At 34.6% G+C, this 18,621-nt stretch overlaps 3 protein-coding genes across 3 annotated transcripts in view; 2 read left to right on the forward strand and 1 right to left on the reverse strand.

The window, feature by feature from the left end:
* Positions 1-18,621, reverse strand: part of itga10 (integrin, alpha 10) — a 370,978-nt gene that overhangs the window by 283,795 nt on the left and 68,562 nt on the right. The gene's annotated exons all lie outside the window — the stretch shown is intronic.
* Positions 540-8,058, forward strand: LOC148062581 (meiotic recombination protein REC8 homolog). Its single transcript, XM_087813259.1, has 15 exons — positions 540-627; positions 1,119-1,187; positions 1,723-1,865; positions 1,927-1,999; positions 2,057-2,171; positions 2,235-2,313; positions 3,035-3,102; positions 3,156-3,319; positions 3,378-3,540; positions 4,835-5,030; positions 5,122-5,292; positions 5,408-5,495; positions 5,575-5,649; positions 6,578-6,681; positions 7,846-8,058. Exons 1-15 carry the CDS (start codon positions 572-574, stop codon positions 7,941-7,943), a joined length of 1,662 nt encoding a protein of 553 aa, XP_087669385.1. The 5' UTR covers positions 540-571; the 3' UTR covers positions 7,944-8,058.
* On the forward strand, positions 8,388-17,269 carry clk2b (CDC-like kinase 2b). The gene is made up of 11 exons (XM_087779117.1): positions 8,388-8,453; positions 10,841-10,925; positions 10,981-11,047; positions 11,115-11,231; positions 11,293-11,459; positions 14,271-14,365; positions 15,668-15,797; positions 15,863-15,945; positions 16,793-16,872; positions 16,938-17,028; positions 17,093-17,269. The coding sequence occupies exons 1-11, from the start codon at positions 8,388-8,390 to the stop codon at positions 17,267-17,269; spliced, it is 1,158 nt and encodes a 385-aa protein (XP_087635243.1).

Consider the following 18,621-nt stretch of genomic DNA (forward strand, 5'->3'; position numbering starts at 1 on the left):
AGACGTTTCTTTTGTTTCAACAGGCGTCAACCAGTGTCCAAAGTTTTCTTTTACGTCTTTATAAAGTACTTAAGCACAGCAAAATGTCCTTGAACTTTATTTGATACAGTACAACTTTTTACTGACTAAAAAAGTTGCACATTTTCTATTCAGTAATGGGTTTTTTTAATAAGATTTCGTTAAAGTTTCTTTCTTTGTTCACCATTTTATTAGTAAATCGTTTGAACTATCGTGTCTACTTCACTTAAATCAGGTTCATTTTACCAGTTACTATTGTTCTCATTTCTACATCCATCACAAAAAGCAAGAAAATCACGTCTTTTCGTTTCTTTCCTCTGCAACGTTTAAAAAAATAAATCGTGCGATTTAAATTTCGTATAAAACTGTTTGATGTAAATAAAAAGATCGTTTTCAACAATTTGCCGATATGTGGTTAAACTTTACATGAGCTCCTTGAAGGCATCGTTTCGTTGTCCAATCAGATGAAGGGAACCGTCAGTCGCCGCGAAACAAGTGAAATATATTCAATTTATTTATTTTATCTTAAGGATTTTTTAAAAAGTCTCTCAGGATGTTTTACTTCCCAACTGTTTTACAGCGACATGGCGGCTGTTTTTCCACAATATGGTGAGTTTTTTCATTATTCTAAAGTTTAGATCTTTGTGTAGAAGCGACTTTTATTCACATCTGCATCTTCAACTTTAATATCCGTAATCGAGTTTAAATAATCTTATCGAGAATAAATCGAATTGTGATATGATTTAATTTATTATTATTTCTTAGTATATTTGTAAGTTTAAGAGTCAACAGGATTCTTTTTTTTTTGGTCATCGAAGCAACATTGACATGATTCACATTCCAGATCTCGTGGGGTTTTTAAATTATTATTATTTTTAAACTTTTTTTAATTTTTTATTTTAGTGATTATATTTAGTGTAAAAGATGTTTTGTTTTTAAGATCATTTTTAATGCAAAACAGAAAAAAAAATCCATCGCGCTCAAAAGATGCCGCTTGAAAATGGACCGTTAGGTTTGAGAGATTTAAAAAATAATAATTTTAGACCGATTTTTGTCTCATTTATAAGTTGTATTTTTATTGAGAAAAGTTTTCTGCACAGGCTCGTGGCTACAAAAGGCATCAAAGTTCCTCGTCGTGATATTCTGAAGGTCAACGTGGTCAGAACCTGGTAAGAAGAAGTCACGACATTTTATTCTACTTATTTATATGTATATATATATTTATATATATATATATATTTTTAAATGTTTTTTAACGTATTTTTGTGTTTCAATTAATTCCATTTTATAAATAGCAATAATTTTGATTTAACGGATTTAACTGAGGCTGCTTTTACTCAAGTTACATCTTTTAAGAAAATATTTTGACTCTTAAAATAAATGATAATTAATTTTAATTTAACAATGATTCGCTTTATACTATACTTTTTTCTTTTTACTTTTTTCGAAAATAAAATAAAAATTTGTTTTATTTTTTAAATTATGATTCATACCTTTTTTACCCAACTTTTAATGTGTGTTTATTACAAAGACACTTGTCAAAGTGAGGGCAGGAGCCAAGGTCCCGAGCAGGCTGGTTATTTATTCATGTTTTTAGTTAAATATAATCTTAAATTATAATGATTTGGAAATAAAGAGCCATATTCATACAAACAAGTTTATTTTTTGTACTTTATTTCATGGTGTCTTCAATCATCTTCGCAGTGATGACCTCATGGACTACGTGCTGGCGAGGGTCCCGCCCCCCCGACCCGACCTCCCCTGTCCTCGCTTCTCCCTCTACCTGTCCTCTCAGCTCCAGTATGGCGTGGTTCTGGTCTTCCACCGTCAGTGCAGCATGTTTCTCGGTGAGAGTCGTCCTCGTCGGCGAGGATCCGCCTCCAGCTGCTGACTCTTAAAACCTTTCAGAGGAGCTTCAGACCTTCTTGAGTCGCCTGGTGAAGGACAAAGGCTCCCAGAAGATCAACCTGGACGACAAGCTGTGAGTCATTGGAGATTGAAAAAAAAAGAATTTAAGTTCTAAGTCTTTCTGTCTCAGACCAGCGCAGCTGCTCAAGGATGCTCTGGACCTGATGGTTGGGACTGACGGAGCTCCGGACCCGTTCTTCGGGATGATGAACAGCCTGATGCCGAGTCCCAGGTCCCTCATCGAGGTAAGGAACCATCACCGAGAAGAAAGAATCTGTGGGTGAAGCTTCTCCTCGTGAACTTCCCAGATCGAGAGGATGAGACGCAGAGAAGATTCTTCTGAGCAACTGAGCCAGATGAGTTCCACCCACGTGTCCATGAGCAACGGTAAGACCCTCAAATGATGGTCTTCATGTAGTTTAGGGACTACTTAAGGGACTTTAGATGACTACTGCCTGAAATGTGATTCATATTTTTTAAAGATGGTTTTTGTTTTCTAAAGTAACTACTGGGATTTATTGGCAAAAATCTGACGATAGTACTGTATGTATCACGATACAGGGTCAACAATATGATATATTATGATACTGTACTAACAAGTATATATTTGTAGTACTGTCGAGTACTTGACTCTGGTGTTGCAGTATTTACAGACCACATGATTCTTGATGAAGTCGTAACTGCTTTCATTTGTTTTCAAACCAAAATATGTCCAAACGTCAGCTTTAAAGGCTGCTGGAGTCGACTGTATCCTCTCGTCCCCAGTCATCTCCTGCATCATGTGGGGTTTAGAGTAGAATAGAATTCAACATCATCGCACATGTCACAGGGCAACGAAATGCAGTTTTATCGTTTCTTTAGCTGCGGAGGATCTAATGACAAATGAAGATTAGTTGCAACACTAAAATAAACAAATGCAGGTTAATTGTAAATGTAAATAATAAAAATATAATTATTTTATTTAACACGTTTAAAAAACAAAAAAACAATAAATAAATGTGGGGAAAAAAAGCCACAATAAAAAAAATCTATACAGTATTATGAAAAAAACATATATACATCTGTGGATTTTTACTGGCACCTCTGAGGTTCTGGTTCTGTTGTGAAGACTTCACAGCGTCTGCCCGGTCCATCACCCTCAGAGAAACCCAGCCGGCGGCTCTTCCCGCTCCAGAGGTGAAACACATCACTTCTTTAAACCTGCCAGACTCTAGTTTCCCTGGTCTCAGTTCGAGGGCGAGGAGCTCCCCGAGGGCAGCGACGCCTTGATCGACTTCCTGTTAGGAGCCGACGACGACTTCCCTGGAGATGCGAGCCTGGAGAGGCGGAGCCCGAGGGAGCGAGAACGACAAGAGGGCGGAGCCGAAGGAATCACCTCAGCAGCCTATCAGGAGTGAGTTCCTCGACAAATACAAAAAAAAAAAATCCACACTCGTCTGTTTCTCCGTCAGTTTACCGCACGCTCAGGGTCCCGTAGAAGAGACCACCATGTTACCCCAGGATGGGGAGGGCCACACCCGGGACCAACCAGGAGCCCCGACCAAGCAGCGGACCCCCTCTGTGCCCACGCCACCTGCAGACGGGAGTCTTCGAAAAAGATATTTGGATCTAAAGGTGTGGATTGTTAATGGAGTTAAACCTTTATACTATATTGAGTTCATTCCTTTTGATTCTGGTCAAATACACATCATATATTTAATTTAAATAAAATATATCTGAATTATTAATTGATTTTAATTTGGAATTTTGTTATGATCACATATATATATATGAGTTTTTCGACAAATTCATGTAATTGCATTTCTATATCTTTATTTATTTTTATTCTATTCTAAACACTGTGTTCTGGATCTGAAAAGGTATTTTTTTTTGTGGACTTTTAAAAGAGCAACAATAATATGGTATCATGAACACTTCGTAATACTTAACTGTTAATTAACTGAAAATATTTGAGATTTAACTAAAACTAGGCTTCAAATTTTCAAGAACTCCTTAGAAATGGTGAGTAACAAAAGTGACACACAGGCATTATGCATCGAGCCAAGATATAATGATGCACAAACAGCATGGAAATGGAAAGAAATAAGCTTATAAAACATAAATATATATATATGCTTAAGAAATGTGTATCCAATGACATTCTAAAATAATAATATTAGAAAATATGAGTATGAATACAAATATTCTGCTTTTTATCCATGTTTTTAATAAAGAAAAGTGAAACATAACAGGTAAATGACACACAAGCATTACGAGCCAAGATGTAATGATTCACAGACAGCAAAGAAACAAGATTTTCAGATTAGAAATATGGTTTTAAAAGATTTTTAAGAATGTAAACTTTTTCCCCGTTTTAGATTTTACAACCTACGTTGTGTATATTTATATTTATAATTAAAAACAAGTAAAAGTATACATCAAGTGTGTGTATTGTTACGTTATTAATAATAATTGTTTTTATGGCAAAATGTAAACATCATTATAAAAATAACTTTTACTCCATGTAATCTTTAAATGATATTCTTTTGGATGACCTTCCATCCGATTTATAAATTGGTAGATGTGTTTGTATTGAAGTAAAACTTCAATAGATATCAATGATCACAGATGACGCGAGTGAACGTGTATAAGAGATGATGGAGATAACTGTCCGCCAGCAGATGGCGCTCTAGTGGTTTCATCCGTCCGTTCTCACGTGTAAATTATTTTGAAATAAAAACCATCAATTAAATACTGATTATCGTCATGAATCCACAGATAAATGTGTAGATAGAAGAGAGTTAAAAATGTATTGATTCTAAAATAATAATGCAGTTATAGCAGCAAAATAGTGAAAGATAATCTGTTAAATGTCTGCAGCTGAACGTTTATTCTCTGCATATGTTTGTAAACCAGTGTTTCTTCTCAGGAAGTTGAAGCTCCTGCGGTGAAGAGCAAGAAGAAGAAGCAGCTGGTCTTCCTGGACACGGAGACGCAGCTTCCCCCCGACGCCATGGGGGAGCAGATCCAGAACCCCATGGTGGAAACCAGACCTACGCTCCTGCTCCCGGCTCCGTCTCACCTGAGGGTCCCGGCCGCTCGGCTCCTCCAGGACCCCTGCACCTGTCAGTCAAAAGCACTCGGATCCACTGCAGTCGCTCGCGGGCTTGTTAACCTTTTCCTTGAAAATAAACAAAGCTATTTTTAACCCTGCAGTCCTGGCGGCGGAAGTGCTGTCTCTATGGAGACGGGCGGCCACCATCACACCTGTCTCGGGATCGGACCTGCGGGTCAGAGAGGGGGGGCCCCAGTCCTCCAGCTCGGAGATGGAAGGGGAGCTGATGAGGGCCAGGGGCCACCAGGAGCCGGACGGGAGCGACGTGATAAGTAAACTTGTTAAATGATCAACTTTAACTAAAAATAATGAATGTCGAGCTTAAGCTTTCATTGCCTCGCAGGGGTCAAAGGTCAAGTCAAATATAACCTCTAAGTGTCTTTGAAGGTCACTCCTCGCTGCTGCCGCTGGAGAGCTTTGGTCCACCCGGGCCGTCCAGAGAGGTCTCGCCCACCAACATGGCGGAGAAGGAGACGTACGTGATTCGCTCAAGGGTTTTTTTTGTCGGGGTCACGGCTGAATATGTGTGTGTGTGTGTGTGTGTGTGTCGACAGGTCCGTCCACTCCAGAACCGGGTCTCTGCTGCAGGACATCCCAGAGGTGATGGACGAGCCGCCAGCACCTCCCAGGTAAACATGGACGTTCATATTATTATGAAGAAGAACCAAGAGTGCTTTTTCCTTCCATTTTACTCACTCACACGTTCTTCTTAAACAAATACACGTTTGTTCATATGTTTGAGGAAATTAAACTTATACTTAAGAAGATATATTTATTATGTATATATTATGGTAGTAGTATGGTTAGTATATCAGTGATATCATGATATTGATAATGATATTGAATAGTTAAATTTATTAATATAAAGGTTGAAACTTTTAATTATTCTATTAAAATGTGGTTGTTTTTTTAAGAATGTAATTGTTTTTTAATCATAATTCAGTAATTTCTTTAATAAAAAGGTTGAATCTGTTTTTTTGACAATTTAAATTAAATGTAGACTATTTTTTAAGCAAAGATTTTTTGCTATTCTAATTCCAATAATTAACAAAATAAAATTCTAAACTATTTAGTTTTTATACACAAATTTATTACAACACAGATTATTTTTTTAAACATTGACTTTTATATTCTACTTCCAAAAATAAAAAAAAAACAATTGTCTAAATTCAATATAATTCAATTTGTAGTCTTTTAAATTCAAATAGAAAATGTTGCCACCATTGTATGTTGAATTTGAAAAGGCTATGAATTAAAAAATATTGAATTTTTATTTTTATTTTTAATAATATCAAACTATGTAACAAAAACTTTTTTTTTAATTAATTTTCCTTTCAATTATAATTATATTTAAAAAAGAAATCCTGATGATTCAATGCTTTCAAAAAAACCAAACATAAAAAAAAAAAATCTTTTTAAAGTTTAGAAAAGTTAAATTCAATACTCTGATGTCACTGATATACTTCCAAATACTATCATCATTAAATTCTTGGATTTTACTTCAGATTATTTTCCAATTTTCCTGGAAGATTGAAAAGTCGTTGCACTTGTGTTCAGGGTCGGGCTGATGATGCCTGGAGAACAACCCGTGAGCTTCCACTCCCTCCTGCCGCTCAACTGCTGCCGCAAGACTGTCGGACAGAGTTTCCGCAAGTTGTTGGGTAGATTCCCGTTTTACTCGAACGCCTCGTTCCATTCGTTAATGTTCACCTCTCAACGTTATAGCATTTACAGAAAACATCCTCGAAGGATAAATCTGGTGCCACAAACTTATCTTGTGTGGCCGACAAAAGTTATACTTGCATAACTTTGGACAAAAAGTGAATCAAATATTAATGATTAAATACATGAATCATCCAAACCTTTAAATATTGAAGCAGGCTGACGGGAATTGATAAAAAATGGGAAGAAAGAAGGGATTGAAGTGAACGACAACAAATCTAAAATGAGCATTTAATTATTCAAACGGGAATGAAATGATATTGAGAATTTTATTGATTTCCTTTTTTATATATATTAGGAGTTTAAGAAATTATCGATACCCCTAATAATGCGTTTTTGTTTTTCACGATATTTCTCTCTCTCTCTCTATATATATATATATGTATATATTTATTTTATGGTTTGTATTTAATGAAAGTGTTTGCAACCAAACATTTCTTGGTTTTCTATTTTTCATTCCAATTGAAGGAAATATTCACAGCGTTTCATAATTTTTGCGTTGCAATTAAACCTCCGTCCGCTTGATGGGACAATAAAATCCCAGAGATCCCGGCGATGACTGAGGACGAGAGGATACATTCGACTACAGCTGCTTTTAAAGCTGATGTTTGGACATATTTTGGTTTCAAAACAAATGAAAGCAGTTACGACTTCATCAAGAGTCATGTGGTCTGTGAATTCTTCAACCCCAGAGTCAAGTACTCGACAATACTACAAATATATACTTGTTACTACAGTAGTACAATATATCGTATCTTTGGCCCTGTATCGTGATACGTATCTTATCGTTTCTTCTCAAAACACCCTGAGTATTTATATTTTTATCAACATAAATTGTGTCACGGAATCGATAGTTTTCCGTTTATTGCAAAAACGAAAAGTTAAAAAAAAGTACAAATAATAACAGTTAATGAAAACAAATAAATAAATAGTAAAAATAATGTCAGAATTTTCCAGTTGATCGGAATTCTAGTTTTCCTAATGATGACCGTATGAATAAAGTAAAAGGGATGTTATGTTTTTTTTCCAGGTCATAGATCCGACCACCTCTGGATTTTCCATTTTAAAAAAAGTCGCCATTAGTTTCCATCCTTGTGTTTCAGGGGTTCTGGAGTCCAGGACTCTGAGTGCGGAGCAGAGCGTTCCGTACGCCGACATCGTCATATTTCCTGGAGAAAACTACGAGCCCTTTCAACTGTAGTTCAAACTCAAAACATTTGTTCTGTTCCCACTTTTCTACAAAAAAAACGTTACCATGAAATATCTGTTCCTTCCGACCATGATTCCCGTCCGTGTTGAAGGGCGACTGTTGCACAATAAACCTGATGAGGAGCAAAGAATGTGGTTTATTTTAAAACGTGGCCTTGAGACAGGTGTGTCAGAAACGGATGGTCCGGGTTAAGGAGGTGCGAGGAGGAGAGCGAGCGAGTCGACTGACACCGGATCCCTCTCCTCCTTCGCTCCCCCTCCTCACATCTCGATCCTGCTCTCAAGACTTCCTTCGGGGCTGTTTATTATTAGCGTCTCGTCTCCGAGTCGAAGTCGCTCTTTTTTAAAGCCTTCATTCTTCTCGTCTGATCCGCGGCGACGTTCGAATGTTTTCCTCCGCCGCGTCTTTTCCTTTCGACCTCTGCCCCGCTGCATGATGGGAAAGTCGCAGCTCTATTCTCTCTGCAAAAGTTTCCTGGGGTGCGTTTGCTTCTGTCTACCTGTGAGTCACTCGAACACCTTCGTTCTTCTCTCCGATCTTTGTTTCAAACTCTGTGCAGCAGCGTCTCCTCGTATTAATGACGCTCTGAGAATGCGGATGGAAATAGAGCCTCCGAAAGAGTTTGACATTTCCGATTAACCTTCCTAACTAACAAGCTCCGCTCGACCTTTTGTGCGTTAAAGTCACGTTCCGCAGGATCCGTTTAGTTCTGGCCCCGAGAAGTTGGGACGTAAAAATTTTAAAAGCTTTATTTTGAGTGTAGAGCGGCGAGGTGTGAACTTGTCGCTTCACGTGCTCTGGTCGCCAGTTTATGTTGAATTATTCTGGATTCCTGCGACTTTATTTGCGGTTTAAAGCATTTTAAATACACATGATTCTAAAAATATGTCTAAGAATGTTGTTGTCATTTATGTGAGGGCCATATAAAATAACATAACAGCTTACAAACAACATCAAATATGTTTAGGTTAGTTTTTAACAAGCAAATTGTGGAATAAATATTATTTTTAAATAAACCAGCATGATTTAAGTTGAATATGAGTTGAATTAACTTGTTGTTTATCACTGGTGATTAAGAAGTAGCAAGTTAGCATTAGCGGGTAATTGAGATATTATGCATTTATTTGAGGAAAAAAAACTAAAAGATAAAAGCTCTGATAATTTGAATTTGTTTAGTTTCATACTAGCATTCGATTGGTGCAATTGTGGTAGCTAGTGAGCATTGGTGGCTAATTAAGCTACGTTTTTCCCCCTCTTTTTTAAAACTATTTATTTATTTATAGGAATTTCTTTAAAAACAAAATATATGGGTGAGACATTTGAGATAAAAGCTCAGATGATTTGAATTTCTTTTAAACTTGTGGTTTCTTACTGGTGATTAAGAATGCATTTGTGGTAGCTTGTTAGCATCAGCAGCTACTAGCTTGAGCTAGTGTGCATTTGTTTCAACAAGCGATATTAAGGAAGAATTACTCTTTCAAAATGCATTTTTACTACATTTTGGATAACCGATAAAAGCTCAGATCATTTTACTTTGTTCTAAACTTTAGTTTCATACCAGCATCTAAGGGTGCAATTGTGGTAGCTAGTTAGCGTTGTTGGCTAATTAAGATAGTTTAAGCTACGTTTTTATTACCCACTTTTTAAAAACTATTTATAAAGGATCTTTAAAAAATATATATATATGTGTGAGACATTTGAGATAAAAGCTCAGCTGATTTTAATTTGTTTTAAACTTGTGGTTTCTTACTGGTGATTAAGAATGCATTTGTGGTAGCTAGTTAGCATTAGCATCTATTTGAGCTAGTGTGCATTTGTTTAAACAAGCGATATAAAGGAAGAATTACTCTTTCAAAATGCATGTTTACTACTTTTGGGATAAAAGACAAAAGCTCAGATAATTTAAATTTGTTCTAAAGTAGTTTCTTACCAGCATTTAATGGTGCAATTGTGGTAGCTAGCTAGCATTGGTGGCTAATTAAGTTAGTTTAAACTATATATATATATTTTTTTAAGTTTTTTTTAAACAATTTATAAGGAATTTCTCTTTGAAAACGAATGTGTTAGAGATTTTGAGATAAAAGCTCAGATGTGTTAAAAGTCTTTGTTTCTTACCAGTTATTTACAATGCCGTTGTTGCAGCTAGTTAGCTTTGGTGGCTAATTGAGCTATTGTGCGTTTGTTTTAAAAAAAAGGATTTAATAAAATAATTTCTCTTTCAAAATACATGTTTACTACATTTACGATAAAAGCGAAGATGATTTGAATTTGTTTTAAACAAATAGTTTCTTACCCACAATGAAGGATGCCATCGTGGTAGCTTAGCGTTAGCAGCTAATTGAGCTATTGTACATTTTGTTTGTAATCATTAAGTAATTTTTAATGAAAATTACACTTTAAAAATACATGTTCTACCTTATTTAAGATAAAAGCTAACGACTCAGAGGATTTTATTTTACTTTGAATTGGTTTTAAACACGTTGTTTCTCACCAGCAATTGTTGTACATAGTTAGCGGCTAAGTCAGATATTGTGAATTTGGATCAAAAATCAATTTAATACAAAAAATACCCTTTCAAAATACATGTTCACTTTAAGGCATTAAAGGCATTTAAGATAAAATATCAGACTTAAAAAAAATGTACTCATAATTTACTCTTTATAATTGAGCTATTATGCATTTGTTTTTAAAAACCCGATTGAATTCAAATGACATGTTTACTACATAATTTCTGTTATTTTTCATGATGGCTAACTTTTCTAGTTTGTAACATTAATTATTCCATTAACAAGTAGCAAAATATCATCTTTATTATAAAGGTTTTTAAAAACGTTAAACTTGTCTACATGAGTGAGTTTTCTTTCCATATTCTATTTCCCTGGATCCAGCGGCGCAGTGATAAAGCAGCAGCTGACAAGGAGCCTGACAGTGGTCACCTGGTCTATACCAGTGGAGACGTCCTGGAAGACAGATGTGAGTATCTATGGTCTGTTCTGAACTTCAACTCACTGTTGCTCCATGTCTTCAGATGAGATCATGGACACTCTTGGTGAAGGAACCTTCGGGAAGGTGGTTCAGTGTTTGGATCACGACAGGTGAGGGAGAATCTGAGGGAGTTTCTGATCAAAAATACCTATTTTTCAATTTATGGGAAAAACATAGAAAAGGAAATCCGATCGCTCTGAAGATCATCAAGAACATCGAGAAATACAGAGAAGCAGCCAAACTGGAGATAAACGTGTTGTCCGTGATCGGAGCCAGAGATCCAGAAAATAAAAAGTAGGTGATCCTAGACCGTGATGAACGTGGAGAGGTTTCTTCTGACTCACCTCGTCTTCAGCCACTGTGTGCAGATGCTGGACTGGTTCAACTACCTGGGTCACGTCTGCATCTGCTTCGAGCTCCTGTCCCTCAGCACCTTCGACTTCATGAAGGGAAACAACTTCCTGCCTTATCCAATCAGCCAGATCCGACACATGGCCCAGCAGATCTGCACGGCGGTCAGCTGTGAGTATCAAACCCTGTTATCCTTTGTAATTGTATTATTACACAAATGTATCAAGTATAAAAATGTAAATAACTATGTTACTTGATTCGTAAATAAGTAAATCTTCCACTTGGTTTTCAAATGTGTTAATTTATTCGCAAATAAGCATATTCTGCACTTGGTTTTCAAATGTGTTACTTGATTCACAAAAAGTATATCCTGCACTCAGTTTTTAAATTTCTTACTTGATTTGCAAACAAGTATATCTTCCACTCAGTTTTAAAATATCTTACTTGATTTGCAAATACATATATCTTCCACTCAGTTTTAAAATATCTTACTTGATTTGCAAATAAGTAAATCTTCCACTCAGTTTTAAAATATCTTACTTGATTTGCAAATACATATATCTTCCACTCAGTTTTAAAATATCTTACTTGATTTGCAAATAAGTATATCTTCCACTCAGTTTTTAAATATCTTACTTGATTTGCAAATACGTATATCTTCCTCTCGGTTTTAAAATATCTTACTTGATTTGCAAACAAGTATATCTTCCACTCAGTTTTAAAATATCTTACTTGATTTGCAAATACGTATATCTTCCTCTCGGTTTTAAAATATCTTACTTGATTTGCAAACAAGTATATCTTCCACTCAGTTTTAAAATATCTTACTTGATTTGCAAATACGTATATCTTCCTCTCGGTTTTAAAATATCTTACTTGATTTGCAAACAAGTATATCTTCCACTCAGTTTTAAAATATCTTACTTGATTTGCAAACAGTATATCTTCCACTCAGTTTTAAAATATCTTACTTGATTTGCAAATACGTATATCTTCCTCTCGGTTTTAAAATATCTTACTTGATTTGCAAATACGTATATCTTCCTCTCGGTTTTAAAATATCTTACCTGATTTGCAAACAAGTATATCTTCCACTCAGTTTTAAAATATCTTACTTGATTTGCAAATAAGTATATCTTCCACTCTGTTTTAAAATATCTTACTTGATTTGCAAATAAGTATACCTTCCACTCTGTTTTAAAATATCTTACTTGATTTGCAAACAAGTATATCTTCCACTCTGTTTTAAAATATCTTACTTGATTTGCAAATACGTACAGTATATCTTCCACTCTGTTTTAAAATATCTTACTTGATTTGCAAATAAGTATATCTTCCACTCTGTTTTAAAATATCTTACTTGATTTACAAATACGTATATCTTCCTCTCGGTTTTAAGATATCTTACTTGATTTGCAAACAAGTACATCTTCCACTAGGTTTTAAAATATCTTACTTGATTTGCAAATAAGTATATCTTCCACTCTGTTTTAAAATATCTTACTTGATTTACAAATACGTATATCTTCCTCTCGGTTTTAAGATATCTTACTTGATTTGCAAACAAGTACATCTTCCACTAGGTTTTAAAATATCTTACTTGATTTGCAAATGCGTAAACAGATCTGAAAATTTCTATATTTATAATAACATCTGTAATCAATCCTTAAAAGTTATTCCCGATCTGCAAACGTGTAAATCAATTTGTAAATGAAAAAAATAATATCTGTCACTCAGTTCTATGAATCCATAACATTTTTGAAAATGCGTAACTTGGATTTGTAAATGTGTGACTATATCTAAAATTTGGTCTTTGGGGATGTAAACAGATCTGCATCTCTGACCTCAGACATCTGTCACTATGTTATACGATTTTCAAATGAGTATATCCTCCACAAATGCATTACTTGATTTGCAAATGCGTAAATACATCTGCAAATGCTTATACTTGTAAAAGTATCTCTAATGTGTATCTATATACTATTGGGATCAAAACATGGAGTCGCTTCCGTCGCTCAAACACGACGTCACTTCCGTCCCGGTTCTTATACTTCGCGTCGTGGAGAAAGATGAACAATCCATAGTGTGTAACGGGTCGTTTATTCGCCCCTTAAAGTAAAAGAAAATACAATCTTTCAATTACGATCGACCGGACGCACTTTCTCCCGGCGACTGTACAGATCAATGGACTGGTCCTGATCTGTAGAAACATCGCTATATTTAAGGCAAATTTCCCGCCCAGGGGGTCGTCCTTTCCGGCCAAATTGTTCTTTAAAGTTTCCTGTGTCACCGACCCCCATTGAGAGACATCCTAATTTGTCTTCCTGTAATCTAATTATTCAAATGTTTTCGGGCGGGGGTCACTTTCTCTTCCGTCTTTCGCTCCCCCTTCTTGCTTCGTTCTTTGATCTACAATTTAAGGTGTGATTTGCAGATAAACAGATGATTTAAATAACCGGTGTCGTATCTCTAATTCTGATCCAAGCTTGCCTCGAAACAGTGAGAATCAGTCTGAGTGGAATGTTGATTGTGAATGTGTAGTCAAACGTTCCCACTCTTAGATGAAGCGAGTCATTTATACTTTATATTTTGGTTATCTTTTAGCATTAATTTAAGTATGGCGTATACATACAGTATATAGTAATTTTAATCTAACAATACTATATGTAATTGAAACCTTAAATGTATAATAATGTGCAATCATATATATATATATATATATATATATATATATATATATATATTCAAATGTGTACTTACATTATAAAAAACACCATAAAAACACGTCTTTATATCAGTCTTCAATTTTTTTTAAATCTTGTTTTTTGAGCATGTTTGCAGCCTCACATGTGAGCGAGTGCTCCAGGTCTCACTGCTTGAGTTCTACCAGACCAGATTATAAACTTCTGCGCCTGGAAAAAAGCTATTTTTGAACAAGCGTCACTTGTGGTGAACCTGCATTACCTCTCGTCTTCCTTTCAGTTCTCCATGACAACCAGCTGACTCACACAGACCTGAAGCCGGAGAACATTCTCTTTGTCAACTGTGAATATTCCCTGGTGTTCAACACTGAGAAGGTCCTGCTTGAGTCTGTCGTGCTGCTCGTCATAAACTCATGGCTTTTGCTTTAGCGTTTAATTAGCATGACGCTAGAAAATACCTTAATTGTTGCTTGACTTATTAATACTGTTAGTTATTTATGATTATCTATTTGATTTTTATGGAATTATAGCAGTATCATCACAATATCAAATGGTTACATTTATATTGTAATATTTTGAATTTGTTATTATTTTCTTTCATTTAATTTTTTTTTAACCTTGAATTATTTATTTAAAAAATGGAGTTTAATTATTTCTATATTGAAAGCTTGAATTTGTTTTACAATTTATTTATGTTCACAAACCGACCTGAAATAAATGAATATATATTTATTTTATTTATTTATTTCAAGATGAATTCTTTGAACAGAATTCCAAAATTGGCAAAACTATACAAACATTTTTATATTAAATTAAATAAAACAATAGTTATTCTTAAATGTTAAATGTTGTCATTAAAGTATATGATATGTGTGTAATTTTTACTTTTTTTTTTTTTTTTTAACTATTTTTCTAAGTAAAAAACATGAGCTGAAATGAAATAAAAACAAGGTTTATATATTTAACAAAAATATATAAATATAAATATATATATTTAATTTTTTAATTAATAGCTTTTTAATTAAAAATAAAAATTGTTAGTATAATATTGCCACGATCGAACTCAGATTTTGCTCAGATGGATGTATTTATCTCTATATATATATATATATATATATATATATATATATTTGGATGTATTTATCTATATATATATATATATATATATATATATTTTAATGTATTTATCTATCTATCTATAGATAGATAAATACATCCAAAAAGGTTTCGATATTGGCAAAATCTGAGTTCGATAGTGGCAATATTATACTAACAATTTTTATTTTTAATTAAAAAGTTATTCATTAAAAAAATAATCCAAATAATTGTAATTAAAATAATATTTGTTTTAAAATTATTTCCATTCAATTATCAAACAATGTGTGTTCCAAAATAATTTGGCAAATGTTTATGAATTCAAACAAATTCAATTTTTTATATAGAAATGATTTAACGTTAAATTCAACAGTTATTCCGACGGAACCTTCAAGTGTGTCTTGACGTCTAAACTCTGACGATGAGCAGCTGTCCAGCTCACAGTTGATCTAAGACAAGTGATAGTCGTCTCCTCCGGTGACCTGCTTTAAATAGACAATCGCCATCACTGCGTCCGGCGTCTAAACTGGATTTTACAGCAAACGATCCTGTCGGGTTAAATTAAGACGTGTCGTCTCGTAGAAGTGCAGCGAGAGGAGGGTCAGCGACACGACCGTCCGCCTGGTTGACTTCGGCAGCGCGACCTTTGACCTCGAACATCACTCGGCCGTGGTCTCCACCCGCCACTACCGGGCCCCGGAGGTCATCCTGGGTGAGTTCGTCGAGATGCTGTCGGCGTGGATCGCTGGTTCAAATGGTGATGTTTTTCCGTCTCAGATGTGGGCTGGAGTCACGCCTGCGACGTGTGGAGCATCGGCTGCATGTTGTTCGAGTTCTACCAGGGATTCACGCTCTTCCCGGTCAGTGACACCATGAACCTCACTGTGATCGTCACCAAGAGGGTCAGACCAGTGGTTTTCTCAATGTAGATTAGTCCTGTGGAAAGTGGCTCAGGGGCCACATGCGGCCCTTTAACTGTAATTATTTGGCCCCCACTACAATTTAATTTTGTATTTTTTTATTATTCTTTACTAGTTCCACAAGGTTTTTGTTCATAGTTTTTGCCCCTTTTTTCTCTTTGGTAATGAATTGGCCATCACAAAGATCAAGTTTGAATATTTAAAAAAAAACATGTTTTAAAGCATTTTTTTAATTTAATATTTGATTAAAAAAAAAATCAAATTTGACTTTTCACTAGTTACTGTGAAATCTAGGCTTTGATTGGTTAATCGAACCTATTTTTCAGCATAGATTAAGTGTGAATATTTAAAAATATAATATTATTTTCTATTATTAAAAGTTGGATAAAATACAACACGGTAATAGTTTTATTTATTTATTTTATACTTTTATTTGTTTTAGTTTTTCAATTATATTTCGGCTTTTCACTCCTTTATTTTTGCTGGACGGCCCCTAGCAACTGTTTTTTAAAATGTGGCCCCTGAAAAATTTTACCACCGCGGGGATAGGTATTAATTTGGTTAAATGACTACTGATGTAAATATTTCCCTGAAAACACACAATTGTTTTTTTATTTTCAGTTTTTAATTGTAAAAATAAATGCAATATGTAAAAATTTTTGATCCCTTAAAGGTGGGGTAGATGTTCTTAAAAATGTTGTGAGCAAGAAAATAAATTGATCATAATCTAGTTTTAAGGAATTTTGTGAAAGATCTTCCATTAAAAAAAACTAACCTTTTCCTCCAGACTCATGACAACCGGGAGCATCTGGCGATGATGGAGAGAATCCTGGGGCCACTTCCTCTCAGAATGATTCAGAGAAGCAGGTGAAACACACATCGACACACAATGTAACACAATCAACGCATCACTCTTTCTATGGTCGCTCAAGGAAACAGTTGTTCTTCCATCACGGACGCCTCAACTGGAACGAGAGCTCCAAGTCTGGACGATACGTGAAGAACAAGTGTCGCCCCCTGAGGGTGAGTTTTATACAACTTGCTTTACATCAGGGGCCCCTGAGAGTCTCTGCTGGTGTGTTTTCAGAAGCACTTGTTGTCTCAGGGGACGGAGCATCACCTGTTCTTTGACCTCTTAGAGAAGATGCTGGAGTACGAGGCGTGCAAGCGCATCACTCCTCACTCCGCTCTCCGTCATCCCTTCTTCCTCTATCAGCCCGGCAAGGGTCAGAACTGGAGGAACCACTGCCTCCAGGGCAGATGATGGTCCACCGGGTTGTTACACTTTAAACACGTTCGTGAGGCGGGGCCTCATCTTAGAACGTGATCTGATGACACTTGCTGCTAGTCCAGGTGGTTGTTGGTTTATAAATGGACTTCCTTCTGCCTCTGAAGGTGCGTTTAAAAAGTTGGTTGAGCTGCAGCGAGAGGCGGGGGGTCTAAAGTTAGTGGAAAGTCAAAATGTTGGATCAGAGGCAGAATATGGAAGTATATCTATCAGAATATCCAATGGTTACATTTTACTTTTTTATAATTGCTGTTTTTATGCATTGCATTTTTTATTTATTTAAATGATTTAATTCATTTATAATTTCTATATTGAAGGGTTGAATTTGTTTATATTTTATAATTAACTGAAAATGTTCTTAATTTTTTTTTTAACAGGATTTTAAAATAGTTATTCCAATAAATAATAATAATTATAAATTGTCTACATATTGTACATTTATTTTTTTGTAATTCAATATAAAAACATTGCTACAAAATGCAAATATAAATTATTTTTTAAAACATAGAGTTTAATATTATATAGTTAAAATAATAATTTTAATAATCTAAATGTTATATTTTATTTCGTAGACTTTTTAAATTAAAGGTAAATTGTTGGCGTAATTGTGAAAATGTTTTTATTGAATTTCAAAGGCAACAAATGGCAAAATGAAAAATATATAAATTAGAACATCAAATGTTAGAAAAGTTGATTTATTTCAAAATGTTCAAAAGTTTTTAAATTATAATTAACGGTATGTTTATGGAAAAATGCGATTTAACCTTCAATATTCAAATAGCTGAACACAATTCTTTAATAAACTTGAATTTAATTATTTAAAAAAAAAGAAAATGTCAATAAAAAAGTAAAATTTTAACATTTGAAATGTTAAATTCAACCATTCAATATTCTGATGGTACTGATATACTTCCATAGGAAGAATTGAAGCCATTTTTAAAATGAAAATAGTATGAAAAATAAACCAAGTTGGGATCATTATCTGTCACCGGCAGAAAATATAGCACTTCAAAATAATATTCATGAAATTGTAGTTTTTTAGAGTTTTTCTTTTTAAAGAATAAAGTTTTGTAAAAAAAAAAAACTTGTTTGTCATTTTATTCTTATATTCATCAAGATCCAGAGATACTAACGTGTAGAGAAGTCGCTCAAGGATCAGTTAATTAAAGGTGAAAAATCTTAATATGTATGAACGTATTTTCCAAATGTTTACGATCTGGTTCCTGTAGATCTTATCTGAGTCTCTAGTTGATGCCAGACTGGACTTTTTTCTTCTGGTACTTAATATTTTCAACTAGTGAGTATTTTTAATTTTTTCGTTGACCCTT

Source organism: Callionymus lyra, chromosome 17, assembly GCF_982586985.1.
Source record: "Callionymus lyra chromosome 17, fCalLyr1.hap1.1, whole genome shotgun sequence".
NCBI classification, from domain to species: Eukaryota; Metazoa; Chordata; class Actinopteri; order Syngnathiformes; family Callionymidae; genus Callionymus; species Callionymus lyra.

What these genes read in the sequence shown, in the direction of transcription:
- LOC148062581 (XM_087813259.1), top strand. Translation starts at nt 572, where the DNA reads ATGTTTTACTTCCCAACTGTTTTACAGCGACATGGCGGCTGTTTTTCC. An exon ending in TCAGTGCAGCATGTTTCTCG is followed by an intron (nt 1,866 to 1,926) that starts GTGAGAGTCGTC and finishes AAAACCTTTCAG; the next exon opens with AGGAGCTTCAGACCTTCTTG. An exon ending in GAGCCGCCAGCACCTCCCAG is followed by an intron (nt 5,650 to 6,577) that starts GTAAACATGGAC and finishes ACTTGTGTTCAG; the next exon opens with GGTCGGGCTGATGATGCCTG.
- clk2b (XM_087779117.1), top strand. Translation starts at nt 8,388, where the DNA reads ATGGGAAAGTCGCAGCTCTATTCTCTCTGCAAAAGTTTCCTGGGGTGC. An exon ending in AGGGATTCACGCTCTTCCCG is followed by an intron (nt 15,946 to 16,792) that starts GTCAGTGACACC and finishes CTTTTCCTCCAG; the next exon opens with ACTCATGACAACCGGGAGCA. An exon ending in ACAAGTGTCGCCCCCTGAGG is followed by an intron (nt 17,029 to 17,092) that starts GTGAGTTTTATA and finishes GTGTGTTTTCAG; the next exon opens with AAGCACTTGTTGTCTCAGGG.